This window comes from Apodemus sylvaticus, chromosome 15 (assembly GCF_947179515.1).
Source record: "Apodemus sylvaticus chromosome 15, mApoSyl1.1, whole genome shotgun sequence".
NCBI lineage: Eukaryota > Metazoa > Chordata > Mammalia > Rodentia > Muridae > Apodemus > Apodemus sylvaticus.
The window spans coordinates 78852198-78874380 of record NC_067486.1 but is presented as its reverse complement, the minus strand read 5'-3'; the positions used below and the strand labels follow the sequence as shown (position 1 = coordinate 78874380).

Below are 22183 nucleotides of genomic sequence, written 5' to 3'. Positions count from 1 at the left end.
TGAAATATGGTACCAGGCCATAAAATATTGTCATGCTTCAAGACATTGGTTAGCACTTATCTAGTACCTGAAGTTTTATTTTGAAAAAGAAAATTGTTTTAAGATTAAGTTGATTACTGAAATGCCTATATAGTAGTATATTTCATAAGGAAGTAAGTTCCTTATATTAACTTCCTTGTATTTCTCCAATAACTGTTCATTGACTTTAACTTATGAACTGGTTGGTATCAGTTGTGCTCAGGATTTAAGGAAGAGAAAGTTACATGTATTTTAGGTGCTTGTATGTGAGGCAGCCAGTGGTTTTTTAATTCACATTAGTGTAGATACAAACAAATGTGCTGGTACTTGCAATCTGTGGATTGAAATTCCAACCTGGAATGGGATTGGTTAGTAAAGGCTCTTTTCTTTCCATCCCCACAGATAGAGTTGTGGAAACAAGAGGACCTCTCTGTTCAGTGAGAAATGAGAAGAGGTACGCTGCTCATTTGATTCTAAGGTTTCATTTAGAATTACGTTTTCTCACTTTGCAGATTACACTTATGAATAACCATGAGGAAGTGCGAATCTCCTCCGTCTGGTAGCTAGTCAGCACTCAGGAGTGAGTGACTGGTTCTTAAGTCAGACCCTTCCAGGTGCCCTCGTCCGTCAGTCATCAGGGCTTGCGCAAGTAGATGCTCTTCCGAGTGTGCTTGCTCTCCAGCAGCCGCTGTCTTGAACATAGGACTGGTGAAGGGCGTTCTGCTTTCCTTGGGATTTGGGGTGGTTACTTTATAGCAGACTTGCCGGCTGTGACCAAGAGTCCAGATCTGGTCCATCTGATTGTGTTTGTTAAGGAAACCACAAGGGTAAAGAAGTTGTGAATGAAGCTATACGCACTTGTGTGCTTGGTGTCCGCAGAGTCCAAAGAGGGAGTGTTAGATCCCCTAGAACTGGACCGAGAGCTACAGAAGGTTGTGAGCTGTGGATGCTGGGAACTTTGCAAAGTAGCAAGTACTCTTCAAAAAGGCTGTCAAAGACTTCAGGCAACAGTTAGCTGAGACTCCATATAAATGCAAATGATGCACCTCTGTTTATACTGTGGCCCAGGGTAATAGTCCATCCTCAAAGTAGCTAATGGGACAATGAGACCAAAGCAAGATCACAGCTCAGCAGAGACAACATCTGTGTAGTCTTAAGATGTGAGGTGGCAGGTTGTGAGCTTGACTACCCTTGGCCTTGCATTTGAGGTTCCGTGGACACTCATGAGTATGCATTACACATGGCTTTCCTCTGACACACCAGAGTCTGCATTGACACTGAGGCTTTACTGTTGCCCTCCCAAACCTGCCCACAGGGAGGCTGATCCTGTTACCCATTGCCCAGTCTCCAGGCCCTTGGAAATCAGGTGAACACCTCCCTGACCCTATACCCCCTACATAATGTATGCCTGTAAGTACAGTACCACATGACAAAACCAAGGTCTCTTCCCAGCTTGACGAGAGTTGCTGTGGCCTCTGAGTGTCTAGGTGAATGACCCATAGGCGGCTTTCTGCAAGGAGGGTACCTGTGTTCTCGAGCTCTCTTTAAAATGAATTTACAGGGCTTGCAAGATAGCTCAGATGCTTGCCACCAAATCTGAAGACCTGAGTTTGAATCCCAGAACTCACATGGTAGAGAAAACCAACTTCTTGAGGTTGCCCTCTGATTTATATGTGTGTATCAGAACATTTGCTGCCCCTCAAGTAACTGTAAGATTACAGGCAAACAAATGAACAGTGGGTTCTGGAAACAGTAATGCAGTAATGAGTTTTGTGCTCTAAAGCCCGTGGCCAATTCCTTACTCTAGGGAAGAATACCTAGGGTTTCTTCAGGTCAAGGGTGCTGGGGTGAGCCCTATCAGTGCTAATCATTTTTAATAACTGCATCACCTTGTCCATTGCCTTCAGTGTGTCAGTTTTCAAATCCCTGTGCTCTGCATTTTCTTTGCAGGTCTTTTGTACGCTCAGCTACACTGCCTTTCAAGTTCCTCAGTCACTTCAATTTGTTACTGCTTCTCCACTTTTTTTTAAGGGAATGGGCACATGGGTATATATGTGTGCATGCATGTCAAAGTCAAAGATAGAGACAGTAGACGTCTTCCTCAGAGAGACACAGTCTCTCACTGACCCAGGAAGTGATTTGGCTAAATTGGCTGGCCAGCAAGCCTTAGTCCACATTGTACACGTGTTGTTGCACAGCTTTTACATGGATCCTGGACCAAACTCAGTATTTTACCAGCTCATCCACCTCCTCAGCCCCCTTTTCCTGGTCTTTTGATACAAAGTCAGTGATGGTTTGTATATTCTTGGCCCAGGGAGTGGCACTATTGAAGGTGTGGCCCTGTTGGAGTAGGTGTGTCACTGTGGGCGTGGGCTTCCACTAGCTGCTTCAGATGAAGATGTAGAACTCTGAGCTTTGCCTGTACCATGCCTGCCTGGGTGCTGCCATGCTCCTGCCTTAATGATGGTGAACTGAACCTCTGACCCTGTAAGCCGGCCCCAATTAAATGTTGCCCTTATAAGACTTGCCTTAGCTGGGGCAGTGGTGGCGCACAGCTTCAATCCTAGCACCTGGGAGGCAGAAGCAGGCAGATTTCTGAATTCGAGGCCAGCCTGGTCTACAGAGTTAAGTTCCAGGACAGTCAGGGCTATACAGAGAAACCCTTTATCAATCAATCAATCAACCAATCAATCAATCAATATTTTTTTTAAAAAAAGACTTGCCTTGGTCATGGTGTCTGTTCATAGCAGTAAAACCCAAACTAAGACAGAAGTTGGTACTGGGAGTGGGGTGTTGCTGTGATAGGCCTGACAATTTGCCTTTTGTTTGACAGAATGTGGATTTGGGGACTTTGGATTTGGAAAGCCATGGAATACTAAATGGGACTTAATGGGCTATTGTTGCTGTTAGTGATTTGAACTGTGCAGACGTGGGCCTAAGAGGTTTCAGAGGAGAAAAATTTCAGTATGTGGCATAGAAACTGTTTTTGTGATATTTTGATAAAGAATGTGGTCACTTTTTGCCCTATCTGAAGAGTCTGCCTGAGGCTAAGGTAAAGAGACTTTTCTTAATTGCATTGACAAAGGAAATCTCAAAAAAGCCCAGTACAGACTTTGTTCTCTGGTTAAGTCTCATGAAGAGCATTCTGAACAAGCATAGCAAGCTGAGAAAGGAAAAATATAAAATACATGGTTTGAGTATTGAAGGGGCACCAGGAAGTGAAATGGAGCTGAATCCTGGCTTCTAGAAGACAGCAGATTAAGGGAGTGGGACTTTGGGGTAAGATACTACCTAGCTAAATTTAGATCCGGGCGTGGTGATAACACACCTTTAATCCTAGGAGATAAAGCCAAACCGATCTCTGAGTTCAAGGCCAGCCTAGGACAGAGCAAGTTCTAGGTGAAGAAAAGCTTAAGGTCCAGACATGATAGTACATGCTTTTAATCCTAAGAGACAGGCATGCAGATCTCTGAATTCAAGGTCAATCTACAGAACAAGATCCAGGTCAGCCAAGCTTAGGCAGTGAAGGAGTTGGAAAATAGAAAGCTGGTGATAATGTAATAGAACAAGGTAGCTATGTTCCAGCTCCTGCAAGCATCAGAACATGGTAGCTTTGGCCATTTGACTTTGGCTTTAGAGTGAAAAATAAAAGGGGCTCTGGGACAATTGATGCTGGTTAGCTGGAGCTAACAAATTAGCAGTGATTAAGAAGAGACCAGCATCACTGAGGTGAAATCTGGGAAGTGTTTTCTGAGAGCACAAAGAAGCTGTGTTCCAGAGATAGCCAAAGTTGTATCCCATGCTGCAGCTGGACTTGGTAATGTGTAAGAGTCACCCAGGTGGTACTGGTTTTGAAAGGTCAAGAAGAACAGCTGAGGCTCGGCACTGTGAGAGGCCATGGAAGGCCATTGGTAAAAATGCAGCCTCAGTTGGCAGTTGAAAGAGAGCCTATGAGAGGCTATTGGTGAAGCCTAGTTGCAAGGGAAGATACCAGTATATTGGAGATGCCAGTACCATGGGATGATTACGAAGGACAGCAATAACAGTAGAGTGGACCAACCTGAGCTTAGAGTGCTACAGATGGTAGAGCTGGAGAAGTGATGCCAGCCCTTTGGAGGAGCCCAGAAGATCATGTGTGGATCCCAGACATCGAAAGAATAAGCTGTAACATTGAAGTTGCCTTGAAGACCCCAAGATGTTAAAGATGCCAGAGCCGTGGGATACCTGCTGAGGAAAGTGGCTAACAGTGGAATGAGCCCAGGAGAAAAGTTTGTTACAACAAAGATAAAAAAGGAGTGGAGATATGAAAACCATTTTGACATCAGACATGGAGATTTTTGGAGTTTGCCCAGCTGGTTTCCTATCTTGTCTTGGAGATTACAATTAAGTGATTGCTTATATGAATCTCAGAAGAGACTTTGAAATTTGGACTTTTAACTTTGTTGAGATTGCTATAGACTATAGGGACTTTGGAAGTTAGACTAAATGTACTTTTTTATTATGTCTAAGTGTGGCCCCCATAGACTCACATGTGTGAACAAGCCTATGAGGGGCCAGGGAGTGGAATGTGATGGTTTGTATATGCTTGGCACTATTGGAGGTGTGGCCCTGTTGGAGTAGGTGTGTCACTGTGGGCATGGACTTAAGACCCTCACCTTGGCTGCCTGGAAGTCAGTCTTCCACTAGCTGCTTCAGATGAAGATATAGAACTCTGAGCTTTGCCTGCACCATGCCTGCCTGGATGCTGCCATGCTCCTGCCTTAATGATGGTGAACTGAACCTCTGAACCTATAAATCCTTTGTAAAACTTGCCTTGGTCGTGGTGTCTGTTCACAACAGTAAAACCATAACTAAGATATGGTCTTATATGTAACTAAGGCTGACCTCAACTCCTGATCCTCTGTCCCCTGCCCATTGAGAGCAGAGTTTACAGGCATAGACCATCTGCCTGAATGCCATCTTCTTTTTAATTGCCCTTGAGTAAGGTTTCTGGTTGCAGAGAAAGTGGAGCCATTTTTACCTAGTAGTATCATTGCCCTTTCTGATCCCATCAAGGGCTGCCTAGTGTCTGCATTTCTTCTCACATTCTGGTCTTCTCAGTGCCTGTCAGAAGCTCCCATTAAGCTCTCCCATTATAGCAGTCTAGAGTATCTCTCTTTAACTTAGAGCTGCAATTTTTTCCCATATTCTTCCTCAGACTAGTTCCAGCATTTATAAGAGCTACAGAGAGGTTGGTAACACAGCAACCCCACTTTTCTAGCATTTGTTTTTCATGTTGGTTTCCTTCCATTGCTGCTAAACTGCCTGACACAAACGACTAAGGAGGAAGGTTTATCTTAGCTCAGAGTTTTAGAGAAGTCAGGATGTTGTGGTAAGGAAAGCATTAGAATGACACAGTCTGGTTTTGTCGGGCCGGGAAGCAGAAACAGGGCAGTGCCAGCACTCTCAAGGCCATTTTTGTTTAGAGACTAATAAATTCTAATTTTAAAATAAAAAAAGAAGATTTGAGGCAGTGTCATTTATCCCTGGCTAGCCTTAAACTCGTTATGTAGCCTTGAACTACTGGTCTTCCTGCCCCCACTTCCCTGGGGTTACAGATGTGCACCACTCTCACCAGTTTAATCAATGTTGCTTATGGAACTAATTTGTATCTTGTTAAACAGCAGAACTCTGTAAATCTGTAATGGTCTCCTCCCCAGGTATTCAAAAGGAAAAGCTGATACAGAGAAGGTGGTGGGACTCCGATTTGAAAAGGAAGGTGTAAGTAAAATCCCTTGGTAAATGTTAGATTTGCCTTGTCACTGGACTGACATTTTGATGCCACAGGGAACAAGGAAGTAGTCCTGGCTGTCCTAGAACTAGCTCTGTAGACCAGGCTGACCTCAAATTCATAGACATCTACCTCCCAAGTACTGAGATTAAAGGTGTGTGCCACCCCTACTCAGTCTACTTTTAATATAAGTATTAGAATTAATGTTTTAGTCTCTGTAGGCATATTCAGGTTTTTAATAACAATAAAGTTACTTTGTTAAACAATATCTGGCAGAAATCAATCTCAATCCATCTCAGTCCCTACCTCCCTTGGTCTTACTGTATAGCCTTGCTATATAGACCAGACTGGCCTCAGACTTGTAGAGATCCATCTGCCTCTGCCTCCTGATTAATTAATTAACCCTCTGCTGGGATTACAGGTGTGCACTACTACATCCCACACAGAAATATATTTCTTGCCAGACATGGTGTCGCACACCTGTAATCCCAGCGCTCTGGGAGGCAGAGGCAGGCGAATTTCTGAGTTCGAGGCCAGCCTGGTCTACAGAGTGAGTTCCAGGAGAGCCAGGGCTATACAGAGAAACCCTGTCTCGAAAAAACCAAAAACAACAACAACAACAAATATATTTCTTAATTAAATGCAACTGAAAGTTTGTTACTTATATTTTATTTACATAGAATTATAAAAGTAGTCTTAAAACATCCCCTTATCTAATGTTCTCTTGTTTCCAGTGAATCCACATGGACTCTCTTGTGTTTATCATTTGTCATCCATTTAGTCAAAACAGAGAGCTCATAATCTTAGCACTCTGGGAGGACCAAATCTAGACAGTTAAGCCAGTCCAGACAGCAGAGTGAGAGCTAGTCTTTATAAAATGAGGAAGGAGCGGGTGGGAACTAACAGGCAGTCAGAAAGAATGAGGAAAAGCTCACTGCTATCTGGAGACTCTATAGCTCTACTCCAAAGTTCCTTTTCTAAATACATTTCCTAACAAACTTGTAAGCTTTGTGTCTGCAGGCAAGTGCTTTACCACTGAGCTCCATTCCTGGTCCTAATCTCCAGTCCTGTAGAGGCTTTCACTTGTATACACATTTAATCAGTGGCCATTCGCAGTAACTTCCTGTTCAGTGCATTTCCTACAGTATTTTCTTCAGTATAAACACAAACAGGCGTGGACTGTAGCTCAGTGGTAGAGTGTTTGTCTAGCATGTTAAAGGTCTTAGGCTCCAACCCTTACACAGAAAAAGGAATGAATAAATAAATAAATAAATAAGTAAGTAAGTAAATAAATAAATAAATAAATAAATAAATAAATAAATAAATAAAAAGCAGCTTTAACTAGCACAGGATGACTTTGACTAAGAAGTGGGTTCTTTGGTGCGATGCTCTGTAGGCCATCCCTTGTACCTTTCTACACTTTACACACATGTTTTAACTATGTTTTTAGGACGGGAGGGGTTCTGAAAATGTTTTCCTTCCTAGTTGCAGAGTAATGGTGTTTCTGAAACTTATGTCTGTCTTTGCCAGGGCAGGCAGCTGAGTCTGTTTCACTGTCAGGACAGCTGCTAAATCTCATAGTCATTGGCTCTCTTCAGGTTAATGCCACACTTTTACATTTTTTAAAAAAAAATTATAAACCTTATAAAAAACATTTCACACCAAAACTGACTAGACCCAAAGTCTGCATGTCTGTGGGCTGTGCAGTAGAGAAGGCACTTGGAATGGAAGCCGTGGGGAGTCACGTGGGTTCTTACCTTTCACTATATGGTATATCTTTATGCACGTATTCACTACCCAATGTGGAGTTCCATGGTGGAGTTAAAACAGTTAGTTTCTTCCATAACTTGTGCAGTGTTTTATATTCTGTATGCACTGTTGCGTTATATGTACAAAATCCAGCATTGCCAATGTTGAAACTTTTTTGGTCAGACAAGAGGACACCAAACGGAGCCTGATCTGTCAGAAGAAGTGTCTGCCCGGCTTCGCCTGGGAAGTGGAAGCAATGGCTTACTCAGAAGGAAAATATCAGTGCTTGAGGCAAAGGAAAAGAGCTTCCCAAGCAAAGAGAAGGACAGAAGAGCAGAAGATCTCTTTGAACTTACAGAGGTATATTCTTTGTGTGGGTAGAGTTACATGGCTAGGTCAGACCAGCCATAGCTCCTCTAAACTTAAGTGCAGTTTTGTTTTGAGAAATCTCTCCAGATAAGGAATATACGAAGTTTAAAAACACAAAACAAAGCCTCCAGATCTGCTCCTGTTGTCTCTATTGATCATGGTCTGTGTGAGGGTGGCCTTGATGGATCAAGTATCGTTGCTGTGGGTGGCTTGTTTTGGTTGGTGGTTGGTTGGTTGATTTTGGTTTTTGGGTTTTTCTTTGTTTCTGAAACTGGGTCTAGATAGTTACTTAGCCCAGGTTGGTCTGGCATTCATGACAATCCTCTTGCCATGAGCCTCATAGCAGCTAAAATTCTTACTTTAGAAGGGACTCTTCATACTGAAGCTGTGTGCAGGGGCTCACTTAGCATGGATGTCTCTGATGCTTACAGTGGAGTTTCTGTAGCTTCACTTTTTACTGCTATGACAATATGACCTGACACAAAGTGACTTAGGGGAAAGAGCTTACTGCAGTTCACCCTTCCAGGTGTGAGTCGGAAGTCCCACCTGAGCACTCATTGCTCATGCTCAGGGTCTGTCAGCGTAATTAAGACAAACTTTACACGCGGACCCACAGGGTAACCAGATGTAGATAATCCCTAGTTGTAACTCTTTTTTTTGTTTTGTTTTGTTTTTTTTGTTTTTTTTGTTTTTTTTTTTTGGTTTTTTGGATTTGTTTTTTTCGAGACAGGGTTTCTCTGTATAGCCCTGGCTGTCCTGGAATTCACTCTGTAGACCAGGCTGGCCTCGAACTCAGAGATTCGCCTGCCTCTGCCTCCCAGAGTGCTGGGATTACAGGCGTGTGCTGCCACCACCCGGCCCTAGTTGTAATTTTTTTTTCTTGTGATTCTAGGTCCTGTCAAGATGAACATAAAAGCTAACCATGTCAGAGGTAGAGCAACCAAGCCATGAGATAACAAAATTGTTATTGCAAAGGAGAAAAACAATAATGGAAATAATTTTGATTGGGTTCATAAGTTAAATACACATTTGAATGCATAAATCATTATAATAATTCATGGAGATAGCCATTATTAAGACTGGTTTGGTTTTTGTTTCTGTTCTCATTTTTGTTTTTTGAGACAGGGTTTCTTGTGTAGCTCTGGCTCTTCTGGAATTCATTCTGTAGGCCAGGCTGGCCTTGAATGCAAGAGCTCAAGGGACTCAGACTGCCTCTGGCTCCCAAGTGCTAGGATGCGCTACCACCATCCAACTTACTAAGACTGTTTTACAGTTGTAAATTTGAATGTTTTTACACTGCAGTTTGAATAATGGTGTTTCTCAAAGATCATCAGGTGTTGCTGAGATGAAAGGCTTTTTTCAGTCTGAGTCTTTCGGTACCTGATAGTGGTTCTGTGCTAATGTAGCATCGTCTAATTCAGGACATGGAAAAGGAAATCAGTAATGCCCTGGGCCACGGCCCACCAGATGAGATTTTGAGCAGCGCTTTCAAGTTGCGAATCACCCGAGGAGATATCCAGACCTTAAAGAACTTCCACTGGCTCAACGATGAGGTCAGTCCTCTTCCTTTCCTGCTCTGCCTGTCACTCTGCTCCGGGTCTCCGTCTAAACCTCTGCCTGGTGGGCAGAATAGGAAAGCAACTTCTATTTCTGTTTTGCTGCCTTTTCTTTGAGTGCTGAGGTTTGAACCAAGGGTCTCCCACGTTCAACAAGCAGGGGCACTCTCTGCTCTGAGCTATATCTTTACCCTCCTTTTTTCTCTTTTCTTTTAGATTTTTATTTTAAGACAAGTTTGCACTAACTTGTCTAGGCTGGCCTATCTTACATAGCTCAGATGGGCCCTGACCCCTGTTGTGATCCTCCTGCCTCACTCACCTCGTCCTCCTGAGTAACAGGTCATAGGTTTCTCCACCACCCCAAGTGTGTGTGTGTGTGTTTGTTTGTTTTATTATTCTATACCAGAAATTGAATGGAAGGCCTTGTGCAAGCACTGTCCCTGTGGGCTGTACCTCCCTGACTAGTCATTTTTAAAGCAAAAGCATTTCATTGATTGTGGTGGGTGTGGTGGTACATGTTTTAGAAATACCAGAACTCGGGAGGCAAAGGCAGACAGACCTCTGTCTGTTCATAGTACATACTGAATTCAGGCCAGCCAGGACTATGTTGTGAGACACCTCCCACCAACCCCCAAAAGGCTTTGCTTGCAGTCGTGATAACTACAGAGCCTGATATCGGAAGCCTGTAGCTTCCGTGTCGGTACAGTGAGGGGAAGGGGAAGGGCACGACGGGCTCTCTCCTTCAGCATCTCTTAGTGCTAGGCTCGTGCCTAGGCTCGTGCGTGAGGGCTGGGGTGCCCTTGAGAGTCATTGCCTGCTGCTGCCATGCTGAGTAGCAAGGACAGAAGGTGCTGCTACAGTGGAGAGCGCTTGCCCTGCACAGGATCCTTGCCTGCTTCCCAGCCTGGGCCTCCAGCTCCAGAGGAGCTTACGCCTCCCTGTACTCAGGCGCATACCCCACATAATTAAAAATCAGTCCTACAGAGCTTTTGATTGATGTGTGTGTTTAGGCCCTAGCAAGTGATAACTATAAACAGTCACTTCATTTGGTATCTGAATCATACATATTCTACAAAAGTCACTACAAAAGTCTCTTTTTCAGTTGACTCTTTAACCAACTGCTCCGTCCTTGAATTTTCTCCCGTTTGCTCTGTCTCTCCCTACGTCACAAGTCTAGTTACATGAAAATACTGTCATTTGTAAATATAAGTGTAAATATGCCTATTATAAAGCTTTTGAAAAACACTTTATATTTGAAATTTTTTGAAGAAATTATTTTTCAAGAGTTCATAAATATTTTGACATTTCTCCTTCTGGGAAGTATGTCCATATTGAGGTATATTTTGGATGTAGTCCTGTAGTTAAAAGTTCATTTTTCTGCATAAGGTTTGCATATGCCCTTTCATTATCCCATAGAAATGTTATTCACGTGCTTCAGAGTTTCAGTCCCATGACTTGCTGGGTCTTACTTAGGGAGGTGGTCCGGTACTGGGCTTGCATCCTGAGCTGTGCAGGTACTAGACAAGCGGGCTGCTGAGGGGCTCTGTCTCTGGCCCTGACCCTTCTCTGCCTTGCTCACTTGGATCGAACAGTTGTTTCTGACTTCTTGTGTGCTCTGCTCTTTCCCTAAGCATCTCACTCTGACTCATATAGGACTTGAATTTTGTAAGGTATTTGCCATGTTCCACATTATAATCTTTTGGTATTTTACAGGTCATTAATTTTTATATGAATCTTTTAGTGGAAAGGAGTAAAAAACAAGGCTATCCAGCACTTCACGCATTCAGTACATTCTTCTATCCTAAGTTAAAGTCTGGAGGTTACCAAGCAGTGAAAAGATGGACCAAAGGGGTGAATCTCTTCGAACAAGAACTTGTTCTGGTACCTATTCATCGGAAGGTACATTGGAGCCTGGTGGTGAGTTGAGAGGATGCATCGTTGGAGTTTAGATACAGACTCCTTCTTCTCTTCCTTTCTCCTTCCCCCTTCTGTTCCCCTTTTCCTCTGTCCCAGCTCTTTCCTTTCTTCCTTTCTTATCTTGGGGATCAATCCCTGACCTTTATACATGCTAAGAAGAGATTCTGCTGCTAATTGTACCGTAGCGTAGATGGTTTTCCTCCACAGCGAGGGCTGCTCTCACTTGCAGTAAATGAGCAGCAAGCTTCGCTGAGTCCTTTCTCCAGTGCTGCTGTGCTCAGTGTCAAACACTAATCGACCTGCTTCCATGTCCGTCTGCAGAAGTGCAGGGGAGGTGGAGCCAGTGTAGAAGGATCACAAACGCTAAACGGCATGCTTCTATGTCGGTCTGCAGAAGTGCAGGGGAGGTGGAGCCAGTGTAGAAGGATCACTAATATTTGTTGAGAAAGTTCTAGGCCTTTGTATAGAAATTAGAACATGTTCTATAAATCTCACACCATCTGTGATATTTTATCACAGATAAAGTTTCTAAGTCTATTTCATGTATTGCTGCATGTATTAAACATTTATAGATGCTTTTATTTTTTAGAAATGAAATCTTGCTGCTATCAATGTTTACAGTTTCTGGCATGGTATGGTAGTACATGCCTCTGATCCCAGTACTTAGGAGGCAGAGAGGAAGATCTGGAATTCAAGGCCAGGCTGGGCTACATAGTAAGACCTTGTCTCAGTAAAATCAAACAGCAAAAACAGATGTCTGTCTAAGGATTTTGCCTTTTCCTGTTATAGGTGATGGACCTAAGAAAAAAGTGTCTTAAATATCTGGATTCTATGGGACAAAAAGGCCACAGGATCTGTGAGATCCTTCTGTAAGTAAAGTCTGAAAATCTCACTGTGTTCTGTTATTCCTCTATTGGATAATTTCTTGTATTTATGGAATTGTGTTTATGGATCATGGAAAGCAAGTCATCAGGTCTTTCAGAATAAAGCACATCCTCTAGAAACCTGGTTGAAATTATGTTTTCTTGGAATTGGTATTCTGGGTGTCCTGAAAAATTATTAACCAAGGAGTCTTGGCCTGTAATCCTGATGCCAACTCATGCCTGTGTTTTCCTAGATAGGGCTCATTTCATAGAACTTGAGGACATTTTTTATTAAAGTATGTGGTTTGTTCAGCTAAATATTCCAAATATAGTATTTCTCATTGTGAAGGATATATTCCAGGTTAGTGTCTACAACCACAGGCATTGTAGCACCAACCTGTGTGGACTGTGCTTATCCAAAGTATGGAAGTAATCTGTCTTCTTATGTGTCCCCAACTCTCCTTCGCATTGTTACTTTTGCCTTTTGGGTCCACTATTAGTAAGATAATTGTTATTTGGACATAGTATTCTGCTGTCATGATAGAGGGTCTGACACTTAGGAGGGCACGCAAGTATAGAAGGGTGGTGTAGAGCAGACCTTCTTCCCTTTTCATCTGAGAACCTTCTGCGTGTCCCTATGCACATAGGCACATAAAATAGTGTACAAACATTGTCTAATGAAAAGTGGGTCCTGGGGATTGGACTAAGTGGTCAGGATTGGCAGAAGCTCCTTTGCCAGCTAAGCCATCTTGCTGACCCCAAACAGCAGTTTTGTTGTGTTGTTTTGTTTTGTTTTCTTTTGTTTGATTCAGGGTTACTTTGTGTAACAGAGCCCAAGCCCTGGCTGTCCTGAACTTGCTGTGTAGACAAGGCTAGACAAGGCTGGCCTCAAACTCACAGGGCTCTACCAACGTCTGCCCTCCTCAGTACTGGTATCAAAGATATGCAACACCACACCCAGCTCCAAACAGCAATTATTAGAATCAGACATTTTACAATAATACAATCTAGAGATATAATCTGAAGGTATATTCTTCTAGAGATATATTCACTTGATACTTTCATGCTAAGGAATAATGGAAAATAGTAAAAATTTGTTTTCTCTAATTAGACAAATTTGTTTCTATGGAGCAGAAAACTGTATAGTAAAAAAACTCTGGTTTATAATGTACAGCAGTCTCCGGTCTGAGGAGAGGTGATTCAGTTAGCATTGGTGGGTGGTGGTGGTGTATTGGCACTCATGGCACGGAGTATACATGCTGTGGATTGAGAAGCAAGACTGCAGGGAAGCAGCCACTGCTGCGCAGACACCTCATTCGTTCACCTGTCATCATACATTTGATGCTGGCTATTGAACATTAAAAACCTTCTGCTGCTGCCATAGCTTTGTGGCTGCCATGTTTAGTCACACGGCCCCATTTCATGTTGTGACTCTCATTTTCCAAAGCTTATGGGTGTCTATTGTGAATGTTCTACATCAAAGCAGGCAGGATTAGAGTTTCCTCGTGCCTTTTTTTTTTTTTTTTTTTGCTTTTTCGAGGCAGGGTTTCTCTGTGTGGCTCTGACTGTCCGGGAACTCACTCTGTAGATCAGGCTGGCCTCAAACTCAGAAATCCTTCTGCCTCTGCCTCCCAAGTGCTGGGATTACAGAACAGTGTGCAGTTTAAAAATTATGAAATGCTTATTCCTAGAACTTTCCATTTCATATATTGGACTGAGATAATTGAAACCACAGACAGTAAACCTCAGAGAAAGGGGACTCTGATTGCTAGAAACCCCCCTTTAAAGCATAGCCGTTTCCTCATCGTGCTGCTTGTTGTATACTCAAGCACGTCAATAAGGTCAGTGTGCTGGACAGTTGTTTGTCAGCTTGACACAAGCAAAAGTCCTCTAAGAAGAAGGAACCATAATTAAGAAACTGCTTCCCTAAGTTTGTACTGTACGCAGCCTAAGCCATTTTCTTATTTAGTGGTTAGTGGAGAGGGCCAGCCATTTTGAGCGGCCATCCCTGGTGTCATGGTGCTGTGGTCTATAAGGAAGCACGCTAAGCAAGCCAGGAATTAGCACCCTCCATGGCCTCTGCATCAGCTCCTGCCTCAGGCTCCTGCCTTGCTTGAATTCCTGTCCTGACTTTGAGTGATGGACTGTGATATGGAAGTTTAAGCCAGATAAATCCTTTCCTCCCTAGGTTGTTTTGGTCGTGGTGTTTCAGCACAGCAGTGATAACCCTAAACCTTTAGCAAGTGCCACTTCTGCTTTTAACTTTAGTAAGGATGAACAGATGTGCTAATTCATCTTACAAAGAACTGTTACTGCGAATTCAGTTTTCTTAAAGATGTAGCTCCTCTCTCCAGGCTGGACCATTTTCCAGAAGGTCACATATCCAAAAGTTTATTGGCAGCAAATGGACATGCTGTTTTTTTTTTATTTTAATGAAAGTATACAAGGTCGGGAGGGTAGGGAGAAGGGGAGGAGTTGGGACAGACATGAATATGGTCAAAATACATCTATAAAATTCTCAAGTAACAAAGAAGTTAACAATTCGTTTTTCTTTTTCTTCAGTATTTTAGTATAGCTCTTTTATCTCATACAAAAAGTATAAGAGAAGAAATATTTAAGATACCAAATTCTTTTAGTAAAGAATTATATAAGTAAACTCTTAGTAGAGTTTACTTGTTCTTATAATGGAAAATTAAATTTTTCTCAAAAAACAAGCAAACAAATAATTTTCCCCTAATTCAAGCTTCTTTAGAACCTTTAACATGAAGTAATGTTGTTTTGTCAGTTTTTTTTTCTACGTCTCTAAAGCTATCCATGGGATTTCTGTCCTTGAGTCCATTCATATAATTCAGAACATTGATTAAGTTACACACGTTGAACCTTGATCACGCTGCACTGACAACTTTATCACCATGAATGGTCTTTTCAATGTGTTCTTGACTTCAGTTTGCAAGTATTTCGTCTTGTGTTTAAATTTATCAGGGAAGTTAGTTAATCTGCCTCCATCCCCACCTCATGTCTTCATCTGCCTTTGACTTGGAAGTAGTTCTTCCTTTTCTTTCTTCTTATGGAGTGGCTTGAAAAGCCTGGTATTAGTGGTGAATTCTTTAATTGTATATATAGAAATGGTATAGAGAACTAGAAACATCCAGTGTCTGTTGTAAGGGTTTTGCTTTTTTTTTTTTTTTTTTTTAAGTAAGTATGATATCTTTTAACATGTATATTTTTTACTAGCAGGGGAGGAAAACCTAAAAAATAAAAGTTAGATTTCTAAAAACTAAATAGATCCAGATTTGAGAATGTCATCCCTGCTAAACATCACAGTCCTTTTTAATCACAGTGGGTGCTCTCTTGGGCCTTCATTGATACATTCATTCTTTGTTCTTGTTCCCTTTAGTCAGTATTTACAGGATGAAAGCAAGACCAAAAGAAATACAGATCTCAATCTCTTAGAGTGGACACACTACAGCATGAAGCCACATGTAAGTGAGGCTCATCTCCGGTTCACTCGCTCAGGCCTGGACACCTTTCCGTTTTCTTTCTTCCTTCACACATTTTCCTAAAGTATGCTGTGTGGTATGTGTGTGAGACCCCATTGTCTGTACATGTGGTGGGCATGCTCCCTTTCCTTTCCCAATTGGACCTACATTTGGGAATCAGAGGGAAGCTGTTGTCATCCAGTGTGAGATTCAGCAGTGGAGTAAGCCTCCCTGTGTTGTTCTCCTATAGCCGTTATGTCTAATGACCAAGCCTGGGGTGATGACACAGGCCTGGGCACACAGCTTGTTCCATGTAGATTTGTCTTCTGTGTACTTAGAGCTGCTTGTTCCTGCTTGTGTTTCCGCCTCAGGGACAGGACTAACCCTACAGCATGATCTTAATTGATGACAGCCTCTGAGGTTTTCTCAGCTCACTTGAACCTGGCAGGATCCTTAGCAGCGAGCACTTGTCCTGTTTGTTAAGAGGATGTGACCTTTGCAGTATTGAGCAGATTCCTCTGTTTCATATCTACCTGAATGACCCTTTCCCCTTTTAAAGTTGATAATACTTTTGAAATGTCGACAGTATTTTTTAATTAATTAGTTTATTTTACATCCAAACTACAGTTTCCCTTCCCTTCTCTCCTCCAGTCATTCCCTCCTATCCCCTCCCCCAACCCACTCCATCCACCTGTCCCCCCTTTCTCTTTAGAAAGGGATGCCTCTCATGGCACATCGTTGCAGTAAGAACATTTCCTCCTACTGAGGAAACCCAGTAGTGGGAAAGGGTCCCACACACAGAGCCACTAGATTCTTATAGTAAGCCAGATGTGGGTCCTCTTTTCTCAGCCCTCACTCGCTGTGTGTTGGGCTTTGTTTTGCTTTCTAGTAGAAGAGCTCTCACTTCCTCTTCCTTCTATGAAATGCTTCTGTGTTGTGTGGTCTCCTGCACTGTACCGTGGCTAGGGCTTTACACCACAGAGAGAGAACCAGGGCTTGCGCTCGTGTACGTCTGTTTGCCACAGCAGATTCAGCATGCTGCTTCCCACAGTCTGTAGAGAGAGACTAAGGAACTCTGTAACGATATTTACCTCTTCCTCTTTTCTGTTTCTTTGGTTTTAGGAGATTCCTCAACAGTTGAATGGGAGTGATTGTGGAATGTTTACTTGTAAATATGCAGATTATATTTCTAGGGACAAACCTATCACATTTACTCAGGTGAGTCCAGCTGCTTCTTGTGTCTTACTTGGTAGTACGCTTTGGCAGCGCCTGGCACACTTCAGGCTCTTGCAGTGAACAATACTATTGCTAAGAACCTTGGGTAAGGCCCCTTCTTGCCAGAAGCAGTGCGTGCTCTGTTGTAGCGTGCATTCTTAGGCCTGTCCTGCTCTCTGATGACCAGGGGATAGCTTGTTTGTCCTTCAACTCCAGTTTTGATTGGCTCATGTGTGTTACTGTTATTTTTAGCTAGAGAGAGGCGTGTGAGAATAGATGATAGCGGGGAGCTGGGCCTGTGAGGACTCACCCGAGGCTAGGATGGACACAGGGATGAATGCGCTTTCCTTCTGCACAGTGTGGTGTACTTGAGAGGAAATGCAGGTACATCAGAAACTTTTATATTTCTGTTTGATAGTGGATCCAATTTAGGTACAGCCAGAGTTGACCCCAACTAAAACTATTTCTCATTCATAGACCTTTATTTGATAGTTCCTAACTGCCAAACAAACTGCTTATTGAATAGTAGAACTAAATGCTTTGGAGGAACATGAAGTAAACTGGACTCCCCTGCTGAATTTATATCTTTCTGGTCTCGAAGAAAGTACTCAGTACTGATTAGTCTCAGTTGTTTTCTAGGAATAAATGTTGTGCTTTACTGGGCATGGTAGTGCATCTCTCTAATCCCAGCACTAGAGAAGCAGAGACTGGAGGAGGGAGGGTCTGTGAGGTTCAGGCCAGCCTGGTTTGCGTAGTGAGTGCTGCTGGGCCAACCATCACTACATAGTGATACTGTCTCAAAAAAAAAATAGCAACCCTGTGATTTTTTTTAATTAAGATTTTTGCCATATATATCCTCTGAAAATGGATAGATTTGCATATTTATAGCAATGCACCATGAACAGGGCAAAGATGTGAACTTCAGTTTTGATTTTTTTTGAGACAAGGTTTCTCTATGTAGCCAAGGCTGTTCTCAGACTCAGAGATTGTGCATGCCTCTGCCTTCCAAGTGCTGGAATTAAAGGTACAGACGCCCACCTCCCAGCTGGAATGTAAATTGTATCGGGTGGGAGTGGATGTCTGAGTCACAAAGAGTTTTGGGTGTTTTGCATTTTGTCACTCAGAAAACATGGCAGTGATTCTTGGTGAAAACACCGAGTGTCTCTCGCTTTCCTGTTTACTGACACAGGGGGAGTGAGGAGCCAGACGAGCCCCAGGCTCCTGAGCTGCGTTTCTTAGCTTCTCTCTAAAGCTTTGGGGTTACGGGTGTGTACCACCATGGTCAGCTAATGTAAACAACAAGGACTTGATTTTTCTGGGTGACTTGAGATTTCATGGGGATAAGCAGCTTTTGGAACAAAATTGATTGTGGTTGAGTAGAAATAAGATTGTAGATTTGTTTCGTTTTCATCTTTTAAATAAACATCACTTAAATTGAAAACAGGGCCTAATAATTACTAGGCAAGACCTCTACCACTGAGCCATACCTTCCTGCTCTAAGGTCACTTTTACTATAAAAACAAAAATTTTTCTAAATGATGTTCATTTAGAATGTAGCCACCATGTTTCCTGTTGTGCCACTGCATGGACATTTCTATTTTGGTGCATGTTTTTACTCTTGCCCTGTAGTATATGATTCTGTATCCAGCTTTGGTTTTTCTTAGCATGTAAGTGCATATGCACATGTAATTACTGCCCTAACATATGCATGTAGACTAGGTGTCATCACTTGTCACCCAGAACTATGGAGGCTGGCATCTGGAAGCTTGTGGCCACATCCAGCTTAAGCTGTTTAGCAAGATCCTTCTCAAGCAAACAAAATAAACAAAAAACCTTTGTCAAACATGGTGACACATGCCTGTAATCCCTACCCTGGAGATGTAGTCAAGAAGATAGGGACTAGGACTCAGTCCCTGTGCTTTAGAAATAGTCGTGTGCAAGATGTAACACGTGGCACTCATAGAGGACATGTGCATTGTTTTATTATGACACCTAAAGGCTGCTGTGCTGCACACAGATGTGTATAACACAGTTGTGGTTCTTTTCAGCACCAGATGCCTCTCTTCCGGAAGAAGATGGTGTGGGAAATCCTTCACCAGCAGTTGCTGTGACAATGCCCCGCCTGGTCTTCTAGCTGCTGGTGGTTCTTTCATGGATGTTTCCATATACCTCATGCATTGTGGGTTAAAAAGTCCCCGATCATTTCTCTTCTCTAACAGGTACTAAGCTCTCAAGAGTGCATGAAGGTCTCTCCACAGTGGCCCTGACTAGAGGTGTGGAGGGGCTGCTTGCAACCCTGTTTGTAAGGCTGTGCCTGCTCAGAGCCCTGGACTGTTCACCCCATACAAGAACAAATGCTAATTAATGTGTTTTGTTTTAAAGCATTATTTCCATATGAATGTGGGAAATGCAGGATTTGTTATCTGACTTGTTCTGTCTGTGTTCACACGTATTCACTCACTCATTTGCAAACACTGGGCAGTGCCCTTTTCCCACTGCTCTTTTATAATTAGCTATAAATAATTTGTTTGGACTATTTATTTCTGAAAAGAATGTTAATCAAACTGCCACTTCCTGCTGCAGAGAGATCTCAGCAGGGGGAGGAAGGAGGTGTTCGCTAACTTCTCCAATGCTGGAGTGGGAACTGCCAACATACAGTTAAGGTTCTCTCTTTCAAGGCTTGAAAATGCCAGAAGAAATGACGATGTTCTATTGTAGGCATCTGGCTGCCTTTTAGAGAGTATGATGCTATGACACGGGCACAGTTCGTGGAAATGTGGCCAGGGAACTCAGTCTGCATCCTCAGAACACGGCGTGCTCATCTTAGAGACTTTCTTTTCTAGAACTGAAGTAGCTTGGCTTCCTCTTGAAACTGGATTCAAAGTAACTGTGACCATAGATGTTAAATAGCAGGTCTGCTGAGTATAAGCCTCACAGTGGTAAGGGCTGGCCTGAGCTGTTGATCAGAAGATGCTCCTCAACTGAAGCCTATTTTTCCTCAGAGTTTTTTTTTAAATATATATATATATATAAAGCTGACATTAAGTTCCTGGCTCATCAGCATGCCCTGCTCCAGCCCCACTGAGCCTCTGGAGAGAGATTTAGCACTTGGCTCTGAGGTTGCCGGGTTTACAGTCATCTATTTTGCATATGAAAGTTTGTATTTAACTTTTTTGTTCATTAAAAATCTTACAGATGTGGTTATGCATTTTTAATTTCAGAAAGTTGGTCAGAGCATATTTTGCAAGATCTAGTGCCTAGTGTTGCTTTTATGATGTAATAAAAGACTGTCTGGCAGAACCTAGAAGTTTATGCTGATCATCTTGCCTTTTTTCTCTGCTTCGACCTCCAAAGTTGTTCTGGTACAAAAAGGTGGGGGAGGGAGGAAATTAGAGAAGCTACACTCCACGTTAGACACAGACGGAAGTAGTCTGCTCCTGGGCAGCCCGGGCAGCTGAGCAGAGGTTGTAGCTGTTGAAACTTGTTTTAACCTGTTTTCTCTGAGACTTGAAGTGGCCTTCATTATGGACGCTGGGCCTGTGGTATGGACTGTAATGGCTGAGCCTACCCCATGAGACCAGGTGGCCTAGCCAGACCTGAGAGAAGGTGGTCTAACAAGTCAGGGGTAAACTTGTATCCTCTTCCAAGCAGACTACACAGGGACCCCATCCTTTAGTCTGCAGCACCTAAGAACTGTGCAGTGAGGCCTGGATCAGGCAGCTGGCATAATCAAAAGATCCCAGAAGTTGATCGTGTCTACACTACCAAAAACTGGGTGCTAGAAGTCTACCTGGGAATTATTATTGGGACCTATCAAAATAGCTACCTAACCAGAATTTGATCCCCAGTACCCACACTAGAAGGTGAAAACTGACTCCCCTAAATTGTTCTCAGGCCTCCATACTTGCACACACCAACAAATGGACCAAAATAAATAAATAAATAAATAAATAAATAAATAAATAAATAAATAAATTTTAAAGCAATTTTAAGGACATTGGGTAGGGTGGTTTCTGTTGGCTCAGTCGTGCCTGGATGGTGATTTGTCCTCCACCCAGTGAGTGATGCTGCAGCTGCTGTGGCCTTTGAAGGTGTCCTCAAGCTTGCCACCCGCGTGTGCTCTGGACACAGATTCTTAAGCTTCAGAACAGGAGGCTGGAGAGATGGTTGGTGGTGAGGCTAAGTTGGCTTTTAGTCTCAGCCAAGTGCATCTCTAAACAAACAAGCTGGGCACCTGCTCACATCTGTAATCCCAGCTCCCAGAGAAGAGAGGCAGGGTCATTAGACCCTTCCTGGGAGGAACCGGAAGAGTGATGGAGAGAACTTCCGCTCTCTACCTGCCTTCTCGTGTACACTTATCTGCTCCAAAGTGCGTAAACCACACTCCTGTAGATATGTAGTAGATTTTTTTTTTTTTTTTTTTTTTTTTTTGGATTTGGTTTTTTTCGAGACAGGGTTTCTCTGTATAGCACTGGCTGTCTTGGAACTCACTCTGTAGACCAGGCTGGCCTCAAACTCAGAAATCCACCTGCCTCTGCCTCCCAGAGTGCTGGAATTGCAGGTGTGCACCACCACCGCCCGGCAGTAGATTTTTATAGAGCATAGAAACTATGATTGAGCTGTGGTGGCACTGCCTTACCTGAGGGACTCCAAGCTACGCCTCTCATGGCACTCATGTCGCTCTTTGTACAAACAAGGGTGTGGGGAACAGAATCGTTACATTCGGCTTAGAAGAGGAATAAAAGTAAGTGATAAAAAGCTCTTGGCGTAGCTAGTGAGTCTGCAAAATTAAAGCCAGTAATGTTTTTGTGAAATTTCAGTTTTGGAACCTAAAAGAAATGTTGTGTTGTTCTGTTTAGCCCATAGTCTGTCTAAAAATGAGTAAAAATTAAAACCTACACACTACTGGTGACATCTCTCTCTGTAGCCGAGTGCCTTCCGCTCCGCTTTCCCTTGTGTTGGGGCTGGGTATGGAGAGCCATCTGCTGGCTGTCCCTGTAGATGATTGCCTGTTGTACCTGTGCCAGCTAAGGCTGTCAGAGCCCCTGCTTGCAGACCTGAGCACAACTTGGGGACTGACTGCGAGGGATGCTGGGTGTTCACCTTCACCACGAGGATGTACATGATGCTGGGACCTTAGCCTTCCCAGGATGCAGTAAACCCCAAATACACAATTGGAAGTGCCAGTCAACCCACATATTGAAATGGCTTTGAGAACTAATTTTGAGAAATCCTCTATGTCAAGTA

The 22183-nt window shown here is 42.9% G+C and overlaps 1 protein-coding gene across 2 annotated transcripts in view; it reads left to right on the top strand.

The window, feature by feature from the left end:
* Senp2 (SUMO specific peptidase 2) overlaps positions 1–20243 on the top strand; it is a 38007-nt gene extending 17764 nt beyond the window's left edge. The window contains exons 9-17 of one of the 2 annotated variants that reach the window (XM_052158122.1): positions 421–472; positions 5718–5778; positions 7721–7897; positions 9313–9459; positions 11176–11379; positions 12169–12248; positions 15640–15724; positions 16844–16939; positions 18985–20243. In XM_052158122.1, coding sequence (XP_052014082.1) covers positions 421–472; positions 5718–5778; positions 7721–7897; positions 9313–9459; positions 11176–11379; positions 12169–12248; positions 15640–15724; positions 16844–16939; positions 18985–19047 — 965 coding nt within the window. In that variant the 3' untranslated portion in view covers positions 19048–20243. The remainder of the gene's footprint in view (positions 1–420; positions 473–5717; positions 5779–7720; positions 7898–9312; positions 9460–11175; positions 11380–12168; positions 12249–15639; positions 15725–16843; positions 16940–18984) is intronic. The other variant, XM_052158123.1, reaches the window with a different exon arrangement.
* The last annotated feature ends 1940 nt before the right edge of the window (positions 20244–22183 follow it).